Here is a 26460-nt window from a genome sequence, read left to right as displayed (position 1 = left end):
AAATTTTTACAACTTTTGTTCGTTAATTAATTCAAATCTCATGTGATCCAAAACAAGTTTAGCGAATGACACTAATATTTTTTTTTCACTAGATAGAAATATCAAAAAAAAATTACCTTATGATTCTTATCTTTACGACTTATTTTATCCATAACACTTTTTTACAAATGAATTTTTTTATGATTTAATTATGATCCTTATCTCTAGTTACGCTCCACTATATAAACGCACTCACACCTCTCTCTTTGCTTCATTGTCTCTTCATCTTCCTCTTAGAGATGGATTTCCAGAGATCCCCATCGCTCTTTCACTTCTCTTCCTTCATCGTCTTCTTCCTTTTACTCACTTTCGAGCCAAGTCAGGCCTCCAATGCCAGCCATAGTCTCAGCCGCGAAGCCTTCCCAGAGGGATTCGTGTTTGGGACAGCGGCATCTGCTTACCAAGTGGAAGGGATGGCGCTCAAAGGAGGAAGAGGACCCAGTATTTGGGACGCATTCGTTAAAATCCCAAGTAATTTTTGATCATGATGTTGTTTCTGTTTCTATGTTTCGTCTCCTCTTCAGATTTGTGTGGGTTAATGTTGAGGTGTTGCGTAATGTTTAAAGAGGGCTTTGTCTCGAGTGAATGCAGATACAATCGCCGGCAATGCTACTGCTGATGTTACAGTTGACGAGTACCATCATTACAAGGTTACCCTTTCTCTAACATTTTGTTCATATTCCCTCTTTTTTTTCTGTGAATTGTAATTACGAGAACAAAATAGTAACTGATTTAGTGCAGGTCGAATTTTAAAACAGCATCAAACCATAAATCTGCATTAATTACATTATATATGAATTATAAAAAAGCATGACATTAGAGAAAGAACATAAAAAGGATTGCGAGGCTTGGTTACATTATAAAAAAAAACATGCATGTTCTAACTTTACTTGTGTCCCTTGTACTTTTATTGTCTGATGTGTCATAATTGAGCTGAAGCTTTAGATATATGCATTTCAAAGTTGTTTTTTTTTCCTCTTCAATTTATGACCAAATGATTATGCAGGAAGATGTTGATATCATGAAAGATTTCAATTTTGATGCGTATCGATTCTCAATTTCTTGGAGTAGAATATTTCCAAGTAATGAATATCTCTCTGTGTTTTTTATTTTCTTATATTCAATTTGAACTTTTAATTTAACTATATTTTTTATATAAAATTTCCCATCTAGATGGAACGGGTAAAGTCAATTGGGAAGGTGTAGATTATTACGATAGGCTAATTGATTATTTGATACAACAAGGTATGTTAAATTTTCAATTTAGCAATGAGCAATATAATATATTTCTCATATATATATATATGTTCTAAAAAATTTTGGCTTGAAATAGGCATTACTCCATATGCAAATCTTTATCACTATGATCTTCCTTTGGCTCTTAATGAGGAGTACTTGGGTTGGTTAAGCCCAGATGTAGTGTAAGTTTTAAAAGTTATTAACTATGTTTTTTTTATATTCATTAGTAGTTGAACCTATGATAATTTTTTATATTATTTGATATGTGTTTTAGGGATGCATTTGCGAACTATGCTGATTTTTGTTTTGAGAGATTTGGTGATAGAGTCAAGAATTGGTTCACCTTTAATGAGCCTAGGTGCATAGCAGCTCTTGGGTATGATGACGGTCTTCATGCCCCAGGGAGATGTACTGGTTGTACAGTTGGGGGAAACTCGACCATTGAGCCTTATATTGCGGCACATAATCTTATCCTATCTCATGCAGCTGCAGTGAAAAGATATCGTGAAAAATATCAAGTAAGTTATACTTTGTTCATTGAGTTATATTTGGTGAATCGAATGAAATATGATTCCTCATCCAAGATGTGTTTCTTATATATACTCGATTCAGAAAGAACAAAAAGGCATGATTGGAATCCTTTTGGATTTTGTATGGTATGAACCTTATACTTACTCAGTGCAAGACAAAGCCGCAGCTCAAAGAGCTAGGGATTTCCACATTGGATGGTGAGACCTTATTTCAGTTCATTTGAGATTTTTTTATTTTAAATTTAATGAGAAATTAAATTTAAATTACAGTAAAGGATGATTTATTCATTCAATTATTTGTTTCTTTTTTTTGTAGGTTCCTTCACCCTCTAACATATGGGCACTATCCAGAATCAATGCAAGTCATTGTCAAAGAAAGACTTCCTAAATTCACTGAAGAACAAGCGAAAATGGTGAAAGATTCATACGATTATGTGGGGGTCAATCAATATACATCTTACTATATGAAGGATGCTGGAGTGGTTGATCCAAAACCTGTTAGCTATCAAGCTGACTGGCATGTCGAATTCAAATGTTAGATTTTCTCAAACTTTTTCGATAATGACTCAATCAATGATACTTTATGTTATACTAATATTATATATTTTCTGATTATCTTTTAGACGATCGAGATGGTGTGCCTATTGGTCCTCTGGTAAATTTATTTTGTTTTTTTTTCAAAGATTGTCATGTCTTCAATTTTTTTTCTATAAATACTCAACTAGAGCTTCGTACAAGAGAGTAGCATTTCATGGATATTGTTCTATAGATTTGTCTTTTGGTGATAAAATTTGTGCATTCTACTATGATCGATCAAACTAACATTGAATTTAAATGTTCTTTTAGGCTAATTCGTATTGGCTGTATATAGTTCCATGGGGACTCTACAAAGCCGTGACCTATGTGAAGGAAACTTATCGCAATCCCGTCATCATTTTAGCCGAGAATGGTAAACGTTATTCGATTTGTTTTCCAAAATATCCAAACATTCATCCATCTTAACAAAGTTGTTCATCACAGGAATGGATCAACCAGGAAATGCCACTCTTCCAGAAGTCTTGCAAGATACAACGAGAGTTAACTACTTCAAGAGCTACATTACTAACTTAAAGAGGGCTATGGATGACGGCGCTACGGTGATAGGATATTTTGCATGGTCTCTTCTCGACAACTTTGAATGGAGGTTGGGCTACACAGCGAGATTTGGTATAGTATACGTAGATTTCAAGAATGAGAAGCGATTCCCCAAGAATTCAGCTTATTGGTTCAAAAAAATTCTACAAAGGAAGTCAAATTGAGTGATCAAGTTTGATTTAGATTAAGTTGTTTGGAGTTTCTTGTTAGGGTTTGTTTAATAAAAGCACAATTTAAGTGAAATCTTTGAGTGCATATTAATTCAATTTTTTGGTCTTTTGCAATCTTTGTACTATCCTATCGAGTAAACATCGAAGAGCATCGAGTAAGGCAAGCTGTTGGATGAGCATTGAACGTGAGGCATTGACATCAATTTAATATCCTTTAAGGTAAACTCACACTAAAATTATGTGGCACACCAAATCCAATGATAATTTCAACTGAATTGTACAAGTTAAAAAATGCTTACAAAATTTTAAATTTTTTAAAAATACATATCAAAATATTACGATATGAAAATTTTGTAAAGGAAATCATTATTATTTTTTTAAAAATTGTTATTTAAAAAAGTGGAAAACATCCCCCCCCCTCCTCAAACTCGAACTCCTGTAAATATGGCAGAACCTTTCTTCCACCACCTCGATCCTCTACCTAATTGAGAGATCAAGAGAAAGAGGAATTGGTCCATTGTAGAGAAGGAGAACATCAGCCCTGTGCTATTCTCAGGCTACGGCCAAGAGAGCTGCTTCTGCTGCCTTTGCCGTCGACGCCTCTTCCCTAGCCGACCTTCACATGGAACATGGCAAAAGGTGAAGCGGTCACCCTTGCTGAATTCCAACTCTCTCTAGTACCCACCTCCTAGCTACCTGTCCCTCATTTCAAGGGCAAGGCAAAAGTCAAGAAGAAGGCAAAGCTCCGCCTGGCGTCTTTCTCTGATGAAATCACTTTGTGCGAAGTTCCCTATATGTGCACATCCTATGCATGGATATATGGGAGTATTTGATATCTATGGAGGTTTGTGGTTCAATGTTACTTTCTTGTTGGATCAACCTCATCATCTGGTTGATTTATAGGCGGTTGTTTTTTTTTTTTTTGCACTCATTGAATTATCGGCTAAAAAATGATATAAACAATACACTGTCCATAAAAAGTTCATAATACACTGTCAATAAAAAGTTCATAATATTCCTTTGAACCACAATCGCAATATCAATTCTAGAAAAAAAAATTAAGAAAAGGATGGATCTCACTTGGGACATTGCAAAAGGTGAAGTGCTTACCCCCAGCTACCACGCTATCTTACTTTATGACTAATACAGAGAAGATAAATCAAGGTGAATGAGGAGGCAAGCAAATGAGAGGGTATTACATGAGGTGCAAGGATTTACGCCTCGTCAGCCCCTAGATTCGACCCCAAGACCTCATATGGTAAACAATCATCCACTTATCACCTCAGTTATGCCTTTGGGAGCAGAATGGATCTCACCTTCATTGACACGGTCAGTGGATAAAGTTAGCATAACAAGAAAGACACAGCTCAATTACCTCTCGTGTGAATTAATACAATAAATTAATTATTTTAAAAATATAAATAAAAAAATATATAAATATTAATTTAAAAAAAATATATGATGCGGATATATCATTGGACCCAAAGGGAATTATAGAGAAGTGGGAGGACATTTTGGTCTTTGCATATGTTGAGGGTTTGGGTTTTTAAGGGTGCACTGTTCACATAGAAAGAGGGGGGTTTTGTCTTCGTTTTTCTCTCCGCCACAGAGACACCATCGCCATAGGGACGACGCACGCACGTTGCGCCGTTGCCGGAGGCTCTCACCATCACCTCGTTAGAGATCTCATACGCCTCTCCCTCTCTATCGTTGCCTCGCGTTTTAGGTCACCGCCATCTCTCACACAGGAGAAGAGGGTACTCGCACCGCCGACGCTGCCGAGGTCGCCAAAGCATGCCCCATCCTACTCCTTCACCAGCTGCTATGTCGTTGGGAAAGGATGCACGGGACAACCACCACCTCCTCCATTCTCTGGAGTTGACGTCGTCGAGGAGCGTCGCCATCGCCGCCGCCGCAGCCACCTCCAATGGATATCGGAGCCACCTCCAGCAGCTATTGAAGCCGCCTCCAGGGTTGACAACTCCAGCGACCGTCGCCGCCTCCAACGACAGTTGCCACCACCGCCTCCAACGACTATCGCAACCGCCTTCAGTGGCCACCATCACCACCTTCAGCGATAGCTGTCGCCACCTCATCCATAGTTCTCACCCTCCGGGCAGTCGTTGCCTAAGTTCTTGGACTCTATACTATTTATCTGCTTCGGCCTTCGAGCCAATATGGTGTTCGGCCTACGAGCCAATATGGTTCCGACCTTCGAGTCGTTGATATGTTCTCGCTCCTTGGCTCTGTGGGACCTTTGACTTGTATTACCCCCAGTTTCGCGTCGACCCAGTTCTCAATTCAGTCTGATCCTTCAGGCTATAGAAAGTCCCGCCCCCCCCGCGGGCCAAGGTACAAGGAGGCTATCGCTCCCCTTTTTACATATGACATTTCTATTCGTCATTATATTTTATATCAAAGGAGGCAAACCTGAGATACCTTATCATCTCTACCCGTTACTGCGAGCCAAGGCCCAGCATTACAACCAGTTCACCTATCAACCAGAGCCCCCCCCCCCCCCTCAACCGGGGCCAGGGTACGTTACCGTACTCCCTCTTCATCCATTTCATTATTTTGCTATTTAGCCTGTTACTTATATATTCTTGGGGCATACCTCGAGCATCGGGGTACCAGGGGACTGGGGCAACCTGGCCGTTGGCTACAGGTAGCGTTGACCAGAGGCCTTTTGACGACTTGGTCAACCTGGAAGACAACTCATCACTTCTCTTCACTCTGGGTCATGGAGATGCGATCATCATTCCACCCATGTTATTTTGATAGTTTTGTCTTCTCAGATTCTCGACAAGATCATATTGACGTCGTCTGTGGGAACTTCGCCTAATCTGGAACGTGAAGATGGACGATGCTGGAAAATTCTGCCATCCTCATGACCCTAGTGGGTTTTGACGAACATATCATATTCTCCTCACTCCATGGGTATTTAGGAGTCAAGGAACTGAGTCAAATCCTCTGCTAGTCGGCAGGTCAGTTTTTTCATTATATTTTCTCTTTCGGTCATAGGATATGCCACAGTTCCCTGATCGAAGACTTTAATGCCAATCGGCCGGGTTTAAATTATATTAGAGCCACGGGCTCAAAGTTGAAGACTCCCTGTGCCGATCGGCAGGGTTTGAGTTATATTAGAGCCACAGGTTCAATGTCAAAAACTCCCGTGATGATCAGCTGAGTTTGAGTTATATTAGAGCCACGGACTCAATGTTGAAGACTCCTATGTCGTTCGGCCGGATTTGAGTTATATTAGAGCCGTAGGCTCTAGAAGTCGAGTTATATTAGAGCCACGACTCTAGAATTCGAGCAACGACCATAAACCCTTGAGTCAGAGACTCCTGTGTCGATCGACCGAGTTTGAGTTATATTAGAGCCACAGGCTCTAGTATTGGGGTTGCAAGGTTACAAACATAGTCCCATATTGAAAACACATGGGAAAGATCATGGGGTTTATAAGAGAAAGATATCTCCATTGGCATAAGACCTTTTGGGTAGAGCCCAAGAGCAAAACCATGAGGGCTTAGGCCCAAAGTGGACAATATCATACAATTATGGAGATATCCAAATTCTTTTCGATCCTACAATTGGTATTCATCCTAGTTCCAACTATTATGACCCTATTGTGTTTGTGTGTGATTGGACCCTCGGGCATGTCGAGGGCATTTTATGTGTGTGCATGATTGCAATTATTAAATACAGCAGGAGTTGTATTAGTTTTAGGATTTTACATTCTGTTCGATCTAGATTACATGTACATTCCCTTATGAAATATAGGATCGATAAATGTAAAATTTTATTTTTGTAACGGATCGTATCCTTGCAAGGCGTGGTGCTATTTGAGGGTCAGAGGCATAGCGGAAAAGGAAGCAAGATAGACGCGACGACATGACCCGTTGGCGGCGGCTAGGGTTAGTGGCACACGGAGGACAACTATGGATGAGGCCATAATAGTTGAAAATTTATTTTTCATATTTATTACCTTTTGTGCTGTTTATATGTGATGTGTGTGTGTGCATGTTAAAATTTCTCGCTTTAAATAATTAAGTGGGAGAGGAATTATTTAAATTCCACGGTCTCCATTACTGGTTTGTAAGTGATGCATTCAAACTTGCGCGTTGGCTTTGAGTGCCTTCCTTCACATCGGATGCGTTTGTTTGCGGATCACTAGATCAAATTTCCTTTATGGATGATTATGGGAAATTATTTAGGTTTGTGTGATCTTCTCCATCTGAAGGGACACAATGATATTTAAAGGACTAAGTATCAAGTAATGATATACAGTTAGGCGCATTTAAGAGTATCCTCCCCATCGGAGTCACTGCTATTATTTGTGTGACTGAAGAAAAACTAACTATTAATTTTATTTTTCATAAAGTTAGGTTGACAAGATAATAACATTAATGGATAAAACCTCCTCTTACAAATGTTTGAATTTGTATACGTCCACATTATAGTGGCATACAAAATTCATGGTGTTTTGAGGTGTTGGTGAATTTAAATGATATTGTTTGATGAATGAATATTATTTTAAATTCTAAAGTTTTGACCAAATATTTTGTGATTCTTAGGATTTCAAATGGCTTTCAATCCTCTTGCTGTTATATTGATTGGAAACAAAACTTGGACTGTCCTCACAAAAGAGAAAACAATAAAGGTATATATTATTCATTAGTTGTTGAAACATGTTTAGCGGTGTTATCTACCGGTACCTGGTGTGTAGATACGGGAGCCATTGATCATGTCTGCAATTCATTGCAGGGGTTCTACGAAACCCGACAACTATATGAAGGGGAAATCACCGTCTACATGGGTAATGCCACAAAAGTGACGGTTGTTATAGTGGGAGATGTTTATTTATCCTTTGATAGAAATAAAATATTGATTTTGAGAAATTGTCTTTATGTACCAAGTTTTAGAAAGAACTTGATTTCAATTTCTAAACTATTTATAGATGGATATTCTGTTTCTTTTGATGACAAAATAGTTGTCAAGAAAAATATGGTAGTTATCTATTCTGGTATATTGGTTGTTAATTTGTATATTCTAAATCCAATAACTTCTACGATGCAACAAATGGAAATTAATAACACATCTTCTAATTCTAATAAGAAAAAGCAGACTTCGAAAATGAACCAAACATATCTTTGGCATCTAAGACTTGGTCATATTAACTTGAGTAGGATTCAAAAGCTAATAGCCGATGGACCTTTGGGTTCATTAGTGGTGGAAGACTTTCCAACCTGTGAATTTGTATGACAGCCTCTGAGGCAGCCAAAGAAGCTGTATGGCTCAGAAACTTCTTGATGGACTTAGAAATGATTCCTAGTTTATCCAAAATTATCATAATTTATTGTAATAATAGTGGTGTAGTAGCAAACTCGAAGGAACCACGAGCCCATAAGGCAAGTAAACCCATTGAGCGCAAGTACCACCCAATACGAGACATCGTAAAACGAGGAGAAGTTGTTGTCGCCAAGATTACATCAGCAGATAACTTGGATCCTTTCACTTAGGCCCTTCAGGCGAGAGCTTTTGGTGGGCATGTTGAGGGGATGAGAATCAGATGTATGACAGCATATATGGCCGCATAGTCTTTTAGTATAAGTGGGAGATTGTTAGGATGTATACTAAAAGCCTAGCTTTTTGTATGAACATTTATTTTGAAATGAGAATCACATTGGTCAACTATCTACATTTAGTAAAATGCAGTTGTCAATTTAATTTATATTGTAGATAACATGGTGTGTGGTGTCACACAGAAGATCATGTTATCAGTTCCTTATAAATTATAAATAGTAGCTCACAACAAAGATGGATTGGGACAAACCATTGGAATGGTTGTAGTGTAATTTGGTATTAGTTTATCTTGGCTATAAAATTATACTAGTTCACTATGTGTGTATTGAGCAGGATCATTTGAGGTTGTTCTTTTTATACTGACTATATAAAAGAACATAACCTCTATTATTATGGATGTGCATACTCTTAATCCCGATATAATAACAGGCACATATATTTAGTATTTATTTCTTTAATTTATCAATGGGTGAGATTTATTCGTTAAATCAATAGACTCGATAAGTTGGGAAATAATATTATTTATATGGTGTGTTGTTGATTATAGAAGGAAACTATGTCATAGTTATCTAGGTTGATGATGTCCCCTTGAGGAGCTCATAAGGATTGTCATGTAAACCCTACAGGTGGACTTAGTCCGACATGACAATGAAGTTGAGTGGTACTACTCTTGGAGCTAGATATTAATTAAGTGAGTTGTAAGTAACTCATTTAATTAATGGACATTCAATATCTTAAACACAGGGAGATTAATGCACTCATGATAAGAAGAAGCCCATAATGTAATATGAGATTGGTGCGGTAGTTCAATAATAACTCTTTAGTGGTATGAGTTATTATTGATGAACATGAGTTGGGGTCGAACACAGGAAGCTCAAGCTCATCGGGAGGCCAAAACCAATTCCTCCTCTCGGTCCCTGCTGTAGCCTCTATAAAGCCGCACGTTCACCCGTTTTGATTTTCCTTCTTACCCAAATGAGGGGCCGACCATATCCTTGCTTGTTGCCCAAGCAAGGGGCCGGCCAAGCCCTCTTGGTGCCCAAGATGTGGGCCGGCCAAGCCTTGCTTGGTGCCCAAGCATGGGGTCGACCATACAAGAAGAGAAAAGGAAGTTTTGTTGAAAATAAAATTTTGTTAAAATCTTTCCTTTTATAACTTTCTACAATGGATTAAAAGAGATATTTTAATTTTGTTTAAAATCTTTCTTTTTTTGTAGTTATCTACAATGGTTAAAAGAGAGATTTTAATTTTATTAAAATCTTTCCTTTTTTGTAGTTATCTACAATGGTTAAAAGAGATATTTTAATTTTGTTAAAATCTTTCTTTTTTGTAGTTATCTACAAAGGTTAAAAGAGATATTTTAATTTTGTTAAAATCTTTCTTTTTTTATAGTTATGGTTAAAAGAGAGATTTTAATTTTGTTAAAATCTTTCCTTTTTGTAACCAACCATTATAGGAATAAAAGGAAGATTTTATTTAAAACAAAATTTTGTTATAATCTTTCCTTTTATAGCTATTTACAATGGTTTAAAAGAGAGATTTTAATTTTGTTAAAATCTTTCCTTTTTGTAACCATCTACAATAGCAAATAAAAGGAAATTTTATTAAAAACTTTCCTTATTAGCCGCTAGCAAAGATTATAAAAGAGGGGGAGGGGATGCTCTCTAAAAAAAACACAACCAAAGCTCCTCTTCTAATTTCTTGTGGTCGGCTCTTCCCTTTTTTCCCTTTCCTCTTCATAAGGGCCAGCGGCACTTGGAGAAGGACCTTCACCTTATGGCCGGTTGCTTGGAGGAGAAGAAGAAGAAGAAGGAGGCCTCTTCACTTTGTATTCTTTGGTGGCCGAAAGCTTGGAAAAGAAGGAGAAGGTTGGGTGTCTTCGTCTTGGTAGATCGTCGCCCACACGACGTCCAAGAAGAGGAGAGGAATACAACAGAAGATCAAGAGGTCTTTATGTTACAAAGAAAAGTATAACTAGTTATTTATTCTACTGCATATTAGTTTAGTTTTTCTTTGTGTGGATCCTGAAATACCAACACAAGAGGATAGCGATTTTGTGTTTCGATCTTGTGCTTCGATCGAGGTCTCTTTAGTTAAACCTAGGGTTTACTGTGAGGAGTTTAAATATTCAATTTCTTTGAAAGACTTTGTCTAGGAAGTGGTGGATGATCCCATAACCAAGAAGGTCGAGTGCCTCGCCAACGACCTGGAAGCCAATTTTTGAAATAGATATTTAATCAACTTCTGTAATATGATTTAACTTCTGAAGAACACATGAGTTGAACTTGGAATAAAAATGTTAAGTTTCGTTTCCAATCCAAGTTTAACTTATGAAGAGCACATGGTTTGAACTTGGAGTAAAAATGTTAAGTTTCATTTCCAATCCAAATTTATGAACACATGGGTTGCTAGGAAAAGTTTTGTGCTTGTACAAATTTTATACAGGGGAACATAACGGAATTCCAAGTAGCACTCAACATCTAAAAGTCGAGCGACGACTATAAACCTTGAGTCAGAGACTCCTGTGTCAATCGGCCGGATTTGAGTTATATTAGAGCCACGGACTCTGGAAGTCGAGCAGCGACTATAAACCCTTGAGTCAGAGACTCACGTGTCAATCGACCGAGTTTGAGTTATATTGGAGCCACGAGCTCTAGAAGTCGAGCGGCGACTATAAACCCTTGAGTCAAAGACTCCCGTGCCAATTGGCCGGGTTTGAGTTATATTAGAGCTATGAGTTCTAGAAGTCAAGCAGCGACTATAAACCCTTGAGTTAGAGACTCCCATGCTAATCGATCGAGTTTGAGTTATATTAGAGCCATGAGCTCTAGAAGTCTAGTGGCGACTATAAACCCTTGAGTCAGAGACTCCTATGCCGATCGACCGAGTTTGAGTTATATTAGAGCCACGGGCTCTAGAAGTCGAGCGACGACTATAAACCCTTGAGTCAGAGACTCCCGTGCTGATCAGCCAGGTTTGAGTTATATTAGAGTCACGGGCTCTAGAAGGCAAGTGATGACTATAAACCCTTGAGTCAGAGAGTCCCATGCTGATCGGCAAATTTTGAGTTATATTAGAGCCATGAGCTCTAGAAGTCCTGTGCCGATCGGCCGGGTTTGAGTTATTTTAGAGCCATGGGCTCTAGAAGTCAAGCAACGACTATAAACCCTTGAGTCAGAGACTCCTATGTCGATCGGTTCGGTTTGAGTTATATTAGAGCCACAGGTTCTAGAAGTTGAGCGACAACTATAAATCCTTAAGTCAGAGACTCCTATGTCGATCGACTGGGTTTGAGTTATATTAGAGCCACGGGCTTTAGAAGTCGAGCGACGACTATAAACTCTTGAGTCAGAGACTCCCATGCCGATCGGTCGAGTTTTAGTTATATGAGAGTCACGGGCTCTAGAAGTCAAGCAGCGACTATAAACCCCTGTCTATGCCAACAGTCAAGCGACGACTATAAACCCTTATCTACGCCAATAGTCGAGCGATCTTCACTGGTCTCGAACCAGCATATCGGATCTCTTATCTCCCCCATTCGGGGTTGAGTGGTCTTCACTGGTCTCGGACAATCATACTGGATCTCTTATCTCCCTCGTTCAGGGTCGAGCGGTCTTCACTGGTCTCGGACCAGTATATCAGATCTCTTATCTCCCCTATTCAAGGTAGAGCGGTCTTCACTGGTCTCGGACCATCATACTGGATCTCTTATCTCCCTCATTCGAGGTCAAGCGATCTTCACTGGTCTCGACCCAGCATGTCGAATCTCTTATCTCCCTCGTTTGGGGTCGAACGATCTTTACTGGTCTCGGACCAGCATACCAGATCTCTTATCTACCCCATTCAGGGTCGAGAGGTCTTCACTAGTCTTGGACCAGCATATCGGATCACTTATCTCCCCCGTTCGGGGTCGAGTGATCTTCACTGGTCTCGGACCAGCATACTGGATCTCTTATCTCCCTCATTTGGGGTTAAGCGATTTTCACTGTGTTGGAGTGTATACTGAAAGCCTAAGCTTTGTAAACATTCATTATGAATAAAGAATCACATTTGGTCTAATTATCTGCATTTGTTTGTAGTTGTTCATTTAATTTATATTGTAGATAACATAGTATGTGGTGTCACATACAGAAGATGATGTTATCAGTACCTTATAAATTATAAACAGTAGCTCACGACCAGAATGGAAAGGAACAAACCATTAGAAGGTCGTAGTGTAATTAGCTATTAGTTTATCTTGACTATATAATTACACTAGTACACTCAGAGTGTATTGAGTAGGACCATTTGAGACCGTTTCTTTATACTGACTTTATAAAGGAACAAAGACCTTGGTTATTATGGAAGTGTGTGCTCTTAATCCTAATATAATAACACAAGCACATATATTTGATATTTATTTCTTTAATTTATCAATGGGTGAGATTTAGTTCGATGAATCAATAAGCCCGATAAATTGGGAAATGATATCACTTATAGTGTGTGTTGTTGATTATAGAAGGAAACTGTGTCCTAGAGATACTAGGTTGATAATGTCCCCAAGAGGAGCTCATAAGGATTGTCATGTTAAACCCTGCAGGTGGACTTAGTCCGACATGACGATAAGGTTGAGTGGTACTACTCTTGGACTTAGACATTAATTAAATGAGTTGTCAGTAACTCACTTAATTAGTGGACATTCGATATCTTAAACACAGGGAGACTAACACACTCATAATAAGAAGGAGCCCAAAAATGTAATTTGGGATTGGTGCGGTAGTTCAATGATAGTTCTCTAGTGGAATGAATTATCATTGATAAAATTAAGTTGTGTGTTCGGGGCGAACACGGGATGCTTAATTTTATCGGGAGACCAAAACCAATTCCTCCTCTCGATCCCTATCGTAGCCTCTTATTTATAGAGTTCTATACCCACCTATACCCACCTTCTATACCCACCCAATGGGGGCCGGCCAAACTAGCTTGGGAACAAGCTCCGGCCTAGGTATGAGATTGGGTGGCCGGCCCTAGCTTGAACCCAAGCTAGTAGGGCCGGCCAAAATAAATTAAAAAAGAAATTTAATTTTAATTTTTATTATGTGGTAGATATAATTTAAAGAGAATTAAAATTAAAATATCTCTCTTGTAAAAGATTTACAAAAGATTAAAGAAAGAGATTAGATCTCTTTCCTTATTTGTAGATTGGAGAGATTTTTTATTTTCTCTTTAAAATTATTCACATGTTAATAAAATTAAAATTATAGATATTTCCTTTTATTAACCATGAAGAGATTTTTAAAGAGAAAGTGTATTTTTTTTTTGAAATTTCCGGAAACAAATAAGGAAAGTTTTAATTGTTGATTGAAACTTGTCCAATTTGCTTCCTCTTGATGTGGCCGGCCATTAGAGTTTATTTGGGAAATTTTATTTTATTTTTCTCAAATAAATCATGTCAAGGAAATTAAGGAAATTTTATTGTAAATAAATTTCCTAATTTGCCTAGGCCAAGGAATATAAAAGAAGGGGTAGGGGTGCCTTCATGAGACACAAGTTTTATTGTTTTCTCTCCCTTTTTCCTTGGTGTTGTCGGCCATTACCCTCTCCCTCTCTTCCTCTTGTGGTGGCCGAATACTTCATCTCTCTTGGAGTTCTTGTGGTGGCGGATACTACTTGGAGAAGAAGAAGAAGAAGGAGAGAAAGCTAGCATCTCTTGGAGCTTGGCTAGTATTTTGATTTTCTTCTTTGGTAAAGTTCTTCCTTTGTGGCCGAACCTTGCTTGGAGGAGAAGAAGGTGGTTGGTGGTTTCTCATCTCGGAAGATCGTTGCCCACACAACGTCCAAGGTTAGAAGAGGAATACGGTAGAAGATCAAGAGGTTTTTCTACAAGGTATAACTAGTAATTTCTATTTCCGCATCATGCTAGTTATTTATGGAAATAATATCAAATACAAGAGGCTTACGTTCTAGAATTTCGAATATGTTTTTTCGAAGTTGTGTTCTTTTGTTTTTTCTTTTCCTTGTGATTTGATTGTTCTCTTTGGTTAACCTAAAGTTATTTTAGGAAATTAAATATTAGCTTTCTATTAAAGGTTTTGTCTAGTCGGTGGTGGTTGCTCCCATATCCAAGAAGGCCATGTGCCTCGCCACGTCAGTACTGGGAACCTTTTATGGAAATTAATATTTAATGGAATTAATAACTTAAGGAGACTTGGGTCGAACGTGTTAAGTTCCGCAGGAGATCCAAGTCAAAACCTAAAAGAACAAATAGATTAAGTTTTGGATCAAACGTGTTAAGTTCCGCAGGCGATCCAAAATTTAATTTAAAAGAACACATGGTAGCTAGGAAAAGGTTCAGACCTTTGTACAAAATTTTTGTACAGTGGAACCTATAGGTTTTCCGAGTAGCAACCAACAATTGGATCGAAAGGTGGTTTTCCAATTGTATTTAGTTTAATTATGCACATGTCATACATAATTTAGGCAGGTTAATAGTAGGATGTGCTAACTCTATGGATGCAGGATCCAACTATTATGACTTTTAGTTAATTATGTGTGTGATTGGACCCTTGGACATGTCAAGGGCAATTTATATGTGTGTGCATGATTGTATTAAAATACAGCAGGAGCTGTATTTAGTTTTATTAGGATTTTATTTTTGATCTAGATACATGTACATTCCTTTTATGGAATATAGGATCAAAAATGTAAAATTCTATTTATGTCGCGGATCGAATCTTGCAAAGCGTGGAACCTTCTAAGGACCAGAGGCGCAGCGGAACTAGGAGCAAGATGGATGCGACAGCTAGACCCGGTGGCCAAATATGGCAGCAGCTTGGGATGACAACACACGGAGGACAATTAGAGATAAAAGCCATAATAGTTGAAAATTAAATTTTCTATTTATTGCTTTTATATTGTGTTGTGTGTGTATGTTAGTTTACAAGTTTAAGTAGGCTAGCATAGTTAAAATTCCTCATTTATAAATAACTAAGTGGGAGAGGGATTTTTAAATAAATCCCATGGTCTCCATTACTGGTTTGTAAGTGATGCAAACAAGCTTGCGCGTTGGCTCTGAGTGCCTTCCTCCATAACGGATGAGCTTGTTTGCGGATCACTAGAACAGACTTCCATTTTTGGATGACTATAGGAAGTTAATTAAGAGCGTGTGATCTTCCCCAACGGAAGGGGCATAATCTTATTAATGGACTTAGTGTCAAGTAATGGTGTACACTTAGACACATCTAATAGTATCCTCCCCAACGGAGTCACTGCTATTATTTGTGTGACCAAATAATACCAACTATTAATTTTATTTGTCAAAAAGTTAGGTTGACAAGATAATAAAATTAATGGGTTAAAACCCTCCTTTTACAAATGTTGAAATTGTATACGTCCACACTAACGTGGCATATAAAATTCACGGTGTTATGAGGTGTTGGTTAATTTAAAATAGTATTGTTTGAGGAATCAATATTATTCTAAATTTAGAGTTCTGACCAAAATTTATTTGTGATTCTTAGGATGACTTTCAACCCACTGTCGATCATACTTCAACAAAATAGACTTACTGGACCAAATTACATAGATTGGAAAAGAAACCTGGATATTGTTCTGAAAGCTATAAATTTGTACTGACTGAACCTTGTCCTGATGCACCCACTGGTGAATCTACCCAAGAGGAGATTGAATATCATAAGAGATGGGTAAAGGCAGATGAGATGACGCGGTGTTACATTTTGTCTTCAATGTCAAATGTATTGCAACATCAGCATAAAGATTTACCAACAGCTTATGATATTATGAACAATCTCAAGGAACTCTTTGGTCATCAGGATAGGGCTTCTAGACAAGAAGCTATGAGAAAGATAATGACAGCCACCATGCAAGAGGGTACTCCTGTAAGGGATCATATCCTAAAGATGATGGCTTATCTGAACGAGATACAGATCCTTGGAGGAGAAATTGATGGGGAAACCCAGATCGATATGATCCTCCAAACGCTACCTAGAAGTTTTGAGCAGTTTCGCCTGAACTATAATATGAATAAGAGGATTTATTCATTAGGGGAACTACTGACAGAACTTCAAGCGGCATTCTCAAATTCACTTTTCTGAAAATGGTTCTACTTCTAAACCGAGAGGAAAGAAGAAGAAGAAACAAGTCGGCTCAAGAAAGAAAGTGAATAAATCTCAGGTACGGGATTTAAAGTCGGAGTGAAGAAGCCGAAGGGCAAGTGCTTCATCCGCAAGCAGTCAGGACATTGGAAGGCGGACTGTCCTCGTAGGAACCAAAACAAAGGTATATCTCATGCTCTAGTTGTTGAAACATGTTTAGCGGTGTTATCTACCAACACTGGTGTGTAGATACGGGAGCCATTGATCATGTCTGCACCTTGCAGGGGTTCCAGGAAACCCGACGACTATCTGAAGGGGAGATTACCGTCTACATGGGCAATGCTACTAAGGTGGCAGCTGTTGCAGTGGGAGACGTCTACTTATCTTTTAGTAGAAATAAAAATTTGATTTTAAGAAATTGTCTTTATGTACCCAGTTTTAGAAAGAATTTAATTTCGATTTCTAAACTGTTTTTAGATGGATATTCAGTTTCTTTCAGTAACGATGTAGTTATTAAAAGAAATAAAGTAATTATCTGTTCTGGTGCATTAGTTGGCAATTTGTATACTTTAAATCCAATTTCTTCCACAAAGCAAAACATGAAAATTTATAACTCATCTTCTAATTCTAATAAGAGAAAAGAACCTTCGCAAATGAATCAAGCATATCTTTGGCATCTAAGGCTTGGTCATATTAACTTAAGTAGGATTCAGAGGCTTATAGCCGATGGACTTTTGAGTTCATTAGAGTTGGAAAATTTTCCAACTTGTGAATCCTGCTTAGAAGGTAAAATGACCAAAAGGCCGTTCAAGGCCAAGGGGTATAGAGCCAAAGAAGTGTTAGAATTGGTTCACTCTGATTTGTGTGGTCCTATGTCTGTCCAGGCAAGAGGAGGTTTTGAATACTTTGTCTCTTTTATAGACGATTATTCAAGATACGGTTATATTTACCTAATGCGCCGCAAGTCCGAGTGCTTTGATAAGTTCAAAGAATACAAGGCTGATGTGGAGAAACGACTAGGTAAAAGTATCAAGACACTACGGTCTGATCGTGGTGGCGAATACCTCTTAGGAGAGTTTAGGAATTACTTATCAGAGGCCGGGATTCAATCCCAGTTGTCTGCACCTGGTACACCCCAACAGAATGGTGTAACAGAACGAAGGAATAGGACTCTTATGAAGATGGTTAGATCGATGATGAGTTATTCAGAATTACCAAATTCGTTTTGGGGATATGCTCTGGAAACAAGAAGCGCATTCCGAACTTAGTACCTTCTAAATCAGTTTCTTCTCCCATAGAATTGTGGAATGGGCGAAAACCCGTCTAAGACATATTCGGATTTGGGGTAGTCCAGCACAAACTCTCATATGCATAAGTTAGAATCTCGCATGAAGTTCGCGTGTTTGTAGGATATCCTAAAGGAACGAAAGGTGGTTTATTTTATAGTCCTAAGACCAAGGTCATTGTTAGCACCAATGCCCGCTTTTAGAAGAAGACTATATAATGGATCACAAGCCCAGAGTAAAGTTGTTTTAGAAGAACTTAGAGAGGGCATGTCTACTTCAGTACCAACAGGACAAGATGAAGTACCACAAGAGACCGCAACACGTGTCACACATGATGCACAACCACAGAATGACTCGTCGTAGTGGGAGGGTTGTGAGGTAACTGAAAGATTCATGTTTTGGGAGAGTCTTCGACTTGATCCCGGGTAAACATGAACTCTGCCCATATGATCAAGCACTCCAAGATATAGATGCAGATCTTGGCAAAAGGCAATGAATTCAAATAGAGTCCATGTACTCTAATAAGGTCAGAGCTTGTAGAACCACCGATGGTGTAAAAGCCGGATGCAAGTGGATCTACAAAAGAAAAGAGGGATGACGGAAGGTAGAAACCTTCAAAGCTAGGCTTGTTGCGAAAGGGTACACTCGAAAAGAGGAATCGATTATGAGGAAACTTTTCACCTAGCCATGCTTAAGTCTATCCGGATACTCTTATCCATTGCTCATATGGATTATGAGATTTGGCAAATGGATGTCAAGACTTTTCCTTAATGGAAGTCTTGAAGAGAACATCCATATGAAGCAACCAGAAGGGTTCATTGAAAAGGCAAAGAGCATCTAGTGTGCAAGCTTAATCGGTCCATTTATGGACTGAAGCAAGCTTCAAGGTCTTGGAACATCCGGTTTAATGAAGTAATCCAGTCATATGGATTTATTCAAAGTCCGGATGAGTCTTGTGTATATAAGAAGTGTAACGGAAACGTGGTGGTATTTCTTGTACTATACGATATTTTGTTAATTGGCAACAATGTCAAGGTATTATCAGACGTAAGGGTATGGTTGTCCAAACAATTTGATATGAAGGACTTAGGAGATTGTGCACACATTCTTGGGATCAAAGTTATAAGGGATCGTAAGAAAAGAATGTTGTGTCTGTCCCAAGCTTCATATATAGATACAATCCTTGCTCGTTTTAGCATGCAGGATTCCAAGAAAGGTTTCTTACCTTTAGACATGGAGTAGCTCTATCTAAAGAGATGTCTCCAAAGACGCCGAAAGAGATAGAGGACATGAAAGCGGTTCCTTATGGCTGTGGGAAGCCTAATGTATGCAATGTTATGTACGAGACCGATATCTGCTTTGCAGGGCATGGTCGCAGATATCGAGTAACCTCGACAAGGACATTGATCGCGTAAAGCATATATTAAAGTACCAGAAGGACTAGAGATTATATGCTAGTTTACCAAGCGGATGATCCGCTCCCCTGGGTTACACTGATTGATTTCCAATCGATAGGGATAATGAAGTCTACATCGTGCCATGTGTTTACTTTAGGAGGTGGAGCCATTTCATGGAGGAGTGTTAAGCGAATTTTCGGACTCAACCATGGAAGTCGAGTATGTAGCAGCCTCTGAGGCAACTAAAGAAGCTTCTTAATGGACTTAGATGTGATTCCCGGTTTGCCCAAAATCATCACAATTTATTGTGATAATGCAATTGCAAACTCAAAGGAACCACGAGCCCATAAGGCAAGTAAACATATAGAGCGCAAGTACCACCTGATAAAAGATATCGTGAAGCGAGGAGAAGTTGTCATCGCCAAGATTGCATCAGCGGATAACCTGGCAGATCCTTTCACTAAGGCCCTTCCGGCGAAAGCTTTCGATCGGCATGTGGAGAGAATGGGAATCAGATGAATGGTAGAAGATATGGCAGCTTAGTCATTAGTATAAGTGGGAGATTGTTGGAGTGTATACTGAAAGCCTAAGTTTTGTAAACATTCATTATGAATAAAGAATCACATTTGGTCTAATTATCTGCATTTGTTTATAGTTGTTCATTTAATTTATATTGTAGATAACATAGTATGTGGTGTCACATACAGAAGATGATGTTATCAGTACCTTATAAATTATAAACAGTAGCTCACGACCAGAATGGAAAGTTACAAACCATTAGAAGGTCGTAGTGTAATTAGGTATTAGTTTATCTTGACTATATAATTACACTAGTACACTCAGAGTGTATTGAGTAGGACCATTTGAGGCCGTTTCTTTATACTGACTTTATAAAGGAACAAAGACCTCGGTTATTATGGAAGTGTGTGCTCTTAATCCTAATATAATAACACAAGCACATATATTTGATATTTATTTCTTTAATTTATCAATGGGTGAGATTTAGTTCGATGAATCAATAAGCCCGATAAATTGGGAAATGATATCACTTATAGTGTGTGTTGTTGATTATAGAAGGAAACTGTGTCCTAGAGATACTAGGTTGATAATGTCCCCAAGAGGAGCTCATAAGGATTGTCATGTTAAACCCTGCAGGTGGACTTAGTCCGACATGACGATAAGGTTGAGTGGTACTACTCTTGGACTTAGACATTAATTAAATGAGTTGTCAGTAACTCACTTAATTAGTGGACATTCGATATCTTAAACACAGGGAGACTAACACACTCATAATAAGAAGGAGCCCAAAATGTAATTTGGGATTGGTGCGGTAGTTCAATGATAGTTCTCTAGTGGAATGAATTATCATTGATAAAATTAAGTTGTGTGTTAGGAACACGGGATGCTTAATTTTATCGGGAGACCAAAACCAATTCCTCCTCTCGGTCCCTATCGTAGCCTCTTATTTATAGAGTTCTATACCCACCTATACCCACCTTCTATACCCACCCAATGGGGGCCGGCCAAGCTAGCTTGGGAACAAGCTAGGGCCGGCCTAGGTATGAGATTGGGTGGCCGGCCCTAGCTTGAACCCAAGCTAGTAGGGCCGGCCAAAAAAAATTAAAAAAGAAATTTAATTTTAATTTTTATTATGTGGTAGATATAATTTAAAGAGAATTAAAATTAAAATATCTCTCTTGTAAAAGATTTACAAAAGATTAAAGAAAGAGATTAGATCTCTTTCCTTATTTGTAGATTGGAGAGATTTTTTATTTTCTCTTTAAAATTATTCACATGTTAATAAAATTAAAATTATAGATATTTCCTTTTATTAACCATGAAGAGATTTTTAAAGAGAAATTTTATTTTTTAAAATTTCCGGAAACAAATAAGGAAAGTTTTAATTGTTGATTGAAACTTGTCCAATTTGCTTCCTCTTGATGTGGCCGGCCATTAGAGTTTATTTGGGAAATTTTATTTTATTTTTCTCAAATAAATCATGTCAAGGAAATTAAGGAAATTTTATTGTAAATAAATTTCCTAATTTGCCTAGGCCAAGGAATATAAAAGAAGGGGTAGGGGTGCCTTCATGAGACACAACCTCTATTGTTTTCTCTCCCTTTTTCCTTGGTGTTGTGGCCGGCCATTACCCTCTCCCTCTCTTCCTCTTGTGGTGGCCGAATACTTCATCTCTCTTGGAGTTCTTGTGGTGGCCGGATACTACTTGGAGAAGAAGAAGAAGAAGGAGAGAAAACTAGCATCTCTTGGAGCTTGGTTAGTATTTTGATTTTCTTCTTTGGTAAAGTTCTTCCTTTGTGGCCGAACCTTGCTTGGAGGAGAAGAAGGTGGTTGGTGGTTTCTCATCTCGGTAGATCGTTGCCCACACAACGTCCAAGGTTTGAAGAGGAATACGGTAGAAGATCAAGAGGTTTTTCTACAAGGTATAACTAGTAATTTCTATTTCCGCATCATGCTAGTTATTTATGGAAATAATATCAAATACAAGAGGCTTACGTTCTAGAATTTCGAATATGTTTTTTCGAAGTTGTATTCTTTTGTTTTTTTCTTTTCCTTGTGATTTGATTGTTCTCTTTGGTTAACCTAAAGTTATTTTAGGAAATTAAATATTAGCTTTCTATTAAAGGTTTTGTCTAGTCGGTGGTGGTTGCTCCCATATCCAAGAAGGCCATGTGCCTCGCCATGTCAGTACTGGGAACCTTTTATGGAAATTAATATTTAATGGAATTAATAACTTAAGGAGACTTGGGTCGAACGTGTTAAGTTCCGCAGGAGATCCAAGTCAAAACCTAAAAGAACAAATAGATTAAGTTTTGGATCAAACGTGTTAAGTTCCGCAGGCGATCCAAAATTTAATTTAAAAGAACACATGGTAGCTAGGAAAAGGTTCAGACCTTTGTACAAAATTTTTGTACAGTGGAACCTATAGGTTTTCCGAGTAGCAACCAACACACTGGTCATGGACCAACATATCAGATCTCTTATCTCCCCTATTCGGGGTCGAGCGGTCTTCACTGGTCTCAAACCAGCATATCAGATCTCTTATCTCCCCCGTTCGAGGTTGAGCGATTTTCACTGGTCTCAGACCATCATATTGGAGCATCCATCTCCCTCGTTCAGGGTCGAGCTATCTCTAATGGTCTCGGACCATAGTATCTTCACTGGTCTCGGACTAGAATATCGCCACTGGTCTCAGCTAGAGTATCTTCACTGGTCTCTGACTAGGGTATCCCGAGGGTATCCCACGGGTTCCATGCCCTTCGGTCTCACGAGCCTCGTACCCACTCGGGACACCCACGTCGTGCTTTTCGATCTCTTATGATCCTCTCCAGGGAGGCATTATCCCGCTCAGTACTATTCAATTGTCGGGTTAGTATTTTACGATCGTCCATTTGGCATTCTCTGGGCCGCTCGGTCAGCACTTTCGAAGTCGTCTGACTAGTATCGCTCTGTTGTCCGCTCAGCCGCTCACTTGAACTACTTGGTCGAATGCTTGACATGCTCTAGATGGCTTGGTGTCACGCCCCAGGGGAGTCCCTGCTACAACACACCCATACACACCCAACACGGCCGGAAACATATATATAAATAATAAGCAAGCACCCACGTAGTTTAATAGTAAAAACTAAACCTAAGCAAAAACAACGATAAGGAAATCATCTCAAATATCCTACTCCACTACACTCATAAAACTCAAATCATATTCCTACTCAACTACACCTATAAAACTCAAATCATATTCCTACTCAACTACACCCATAAAACTCAAATAATAATAATGCAAATAAAATCAACTCGTTTCTTCTGCCGTCCAGGCATGCATGTAGCAGAACACATCCAAATAAAACTCCATTGACAAATAAAGGAAAAACCATACAATATCCATACAGCAAAACCATAACAAGTTTAAAACATAGTCTAGATAGTATAATAAGAAAACCAAAAGACCAAACAACATCCTTGCAATCTGCAGGGGGACTAGCGACTGGAGATCTCCAGACAGCCTCAACCTGAAATAGTAATATTAACGGGGCGAGTCAACTACTCAGCGGGTAACTACTGACATGCATAGTAAGAAATAACAACTAATAATAAATATGCGTACAGTCTCCTGGATATACATATCATATGAAAAATGTCAAACTATATGGAGCAAGAGTATCTGTACTAATTAGGACCTGGGTATAGGGATAACAAGGTCGTCAGACTGAGAGTATCATAAATCCTGTATGCATGTCAAATATATGCATCCACCAAATATGTAGCATATAAAGTGCAGCAAACACAAACAATAAATGCATCAATGCGTATGATGCCAATGACATGTCCTGGTCACCCCTACTGTCAGTCAGCCGTCTCACACACGATGGTAGAGACTGAGTGGGTAGGGCTGTGACAACCATGCACTCTGCCATCACTACTCCTGATGAGTGACCAAGTGGACGAGCTACTGTTGGAGTACACCTATCCTCCTTACCCTAAATCATAAGTGGGGGAGAACAATGCTCTCATCTCCCTGAGCCAGTCCATAGGAGGGATCCCTGTCCTGTTACAACGCTGCGTCACACTACCCATGAGTGGACCAACGGAGCCCTTGACAGAGCAACCTGTTGCAACACACCTTGCCTGATAAAAACCAATAACCCTCGAGTGGTTGTGTGTGCAGATCCATGTAACTGGCGATGTGCTCAACAATAATGGAGCCAACAATCATACATCATGCAATCATGCGAGATGATGCATGGCACTAAGCATGAAAATATTCTGATGCTATCCATCTCTACCAAAATGTGTACCAAAAGACATATGGATCAAATAATATGATCTAGGTATACAGGTCAGGTATGGTAGATAAATCAATGTCCTGAACATAATAAGGCATGGTATGTCATTACCTTAAGGTCATATATAATCAAAGAAATATGAATGCAACAGCAGGAAATAAATATAATATGCTCAGGCAATAGATAATGACATACCGATGCTAAAATGAACATACATATTACTACTTGTTAAATATTACTAAGCATATCAACACGACATATCAAAATAGATAAGTCAAGGTACCCGCCTCTAATAAGAGGATCGTATCCGAAATAGATTCCTCGTCGAGACACCGTCTTGAATCAAAGTCCTGTAATATCAAACATATAATTTTAGCTAATTCCGATATGTATCCAGTAGCTAAATCAAATTCGTATTAAACCAAGAACCCTAATTCACATCACACTATTATCATCCTTTATAGAAATGCAATAACATCAAGACTCACCCAAATCCGGATGATCTGCTAGTGATCCACAGCCGGAGACAACTTGCTGCGTAAACAACAGTGACAGATACCACTATGATCAGCCAACAACTAATACAAACATCCTAAATCAAAATCAGTTAATGACTCACTTTTAATGCCAACATCAACAATCAGCCAAGCCATCCCTAAACTGTGCACTAATCCACATCGAAGCTTACCTCAGTGTTGGCTGCTCACTACTCAAAGGGTAGCGTCGACTGCAGATCCAACAGTCGGTTGGATCAGCAGTGGGTGCTGTCGAGGTGTCCCTCAGATGGTGCTCAACGGCAATCAGGCATCGGCCAAGGTGGACGGTGGCAACACAAAGGGAAGGGAGGTCCGACGAATCAAATCTAGGGTGTGGGTAGCATCAGAGACGTGAGCACAGTGAGGGAGGAGGAAGAACCAAATCAAAAGCCTCCACTCACCGTTATGGCAGGGATCATCAGCATTGGTGAGGAGGATCCCAGCGATCGTCGGCTGCTCGCGTGGAGACACAAAGGACAGAGGGAAGAAGAAGAAGAAGAGGAGGAGTTGGTGTCGGGTGAAACAAGTGAGGGAGATCTGCGGCCGAAGGTTTTGTACGCGTAGTGGAGAACGAAACCATCGCGTGCGGTTTGGGGAGAAACGATAAGGATCGGGCAGGAGAGGAGAAGAAGGAGGGAATCGACGTCGCGAGGCTTAGGGCACGAGCACGGGTTCGGCGGGGGAGAAAAGAGAGAAAAACAAAAGAAAAAGAAAAGAGAAAATATAAAAAAATCAAATATTTTCTCAGTTAAAGGGGGTAGCCTAAACAGGCTTTCCCAGGGCCCAATTTATCCCCATAACATAAGACTTATGGGCTCCAAAAAATTTCCGAAAAATTTCTAAAAATTTCACAAAATTCCCTTATGGTTATTCTCCCTTTTTCGATATTTTACACTTGGTCATCATTTTACGATTGACTAGCCACTACAACAAAAATGACTTTTCGCGGCGTGCAAAATCACCTTCCGCGGCGCGCAATGCACGCTGCATAGTTTAAAGCTGTTGAAAGTCATTAGTATTGACGACATGCATTGCACGCCGCGGAAATAACTATCGACAACATACTATGTACGCCGCGGAAATAACTATCGATGACATGCATTGCATGCCGTGAAAACCAACTATCCACAGCAAGCAATGCACGCTGCGAATATTATCGAGAACAATTATCCACAGCATGCGATGCACGCTGCGAAAACTATCAAAAACAACTATCCACAGCAAGCAATGCACGCTGCGAAAACTATCAAACACAACTATCCATAGCAAGCGATGTACGCTGCGAAAACTAATAAAACAACTATCCACAACATGCATTGCACGCTGTGGATACATGTTTCAACATCGTGCAATGCACGCCGCGAAAACAATCATAAACAACATGCTTTGCACGCTGTTAAAAAATGTTACAACTCCATATCAAACAATCTTGAATTCCAATTTAACAAATACTTCAACAAAATAAACCCTAACCCAAAATGTGAAATTAATAAATAAAACTAAACAGAAAAAAATGGCTAAAGATAAAACAGAATAAAAGTCACTAGTTTTTATCATCCAAACAGAAAGATTCAATACAAAAACAAGATGCATAATCTCTCACAAACTAGCTAAAAACTTTCAATCCACAATTTAGTATAATATATAT

At 38.9% G+C, this 26460-nt stretch overlaps 1 protein-coding gene across 1 annotated transcript; it reads left to right on the top strand.

Moving 5' to 3' along the window:
- The first annotated feature begins 278 nt into the window (after positions 1 to 278).
- Positions 279 to 3106, top strand: LOC122010919 (beta-glucosidase 26-like). The gene is made up of 11 exons (XM_042567384.1): positions 279 to 510; positions 631 to 689; positions 1046 to 1121; positions 1213 to 1284; positions 1373 to 1460; positions 1553 to 1796; positions 1891 to 2006; positions 2125 to 2342; positions 2432 to 2463; positions 2655 to 2757; positions 2829 to 3106. The coding sequence occupies exons 1-11, from the start codon at positions 279 to 281 to the stop codon at positions 3104 to 3106; spliced, it is 1518 nt and encodes a 505-aa protein (XP_042423318.1).
- The last annotated feature ends 23354 nt before the right edge of the window (positions 3107 to 26460 follow it).

Source organism: Zingiber officinale, chromosome 8A (genome assembly GCF_018446385.1).
Source record: "Zingiber officinale cultivar Zhangliang chromosome 8A, Zo_v1.1, whole genome shotgun sequence".
NCBI classification, from domain to species: Eukaryota; Viridiplantae; Streptophyta; class Magnoliopsida; order Zingiberales; family Zingiberaceae; genus Zingiber; species Zingiber officinale.
This window is presented reverse-complemented; position numbering and strand designations above follow the sequence as displayed.

What these genes read in the sequence shown, in the direction of transcription:
- LOC122010919 (XM_042567384.1), top strand. Translation starts at nt 279, where the DNA reads ATGGATTTCCAGAGATCCCCATCGCTCTTTCACTTCTCTTCCTTCATC. An exon ending in CGCATTCGTTAAAATCCCAA is followed by an intron (nt 511 to 630) that starts GTAATTTTTGAT and finishes GAGTGAATGCAG; the next exon opens with ATACAATCGCCGGCAATGCT. An exon ending in TGGTTAAGCCCAGATGTAGT is followed by an intron (nt 1,461 to 1,552) that starts GTAAGTTTTAAA and finishes TATGTGTTTTAG; the next exon opens with GGATGCATTTGCGAACTATG.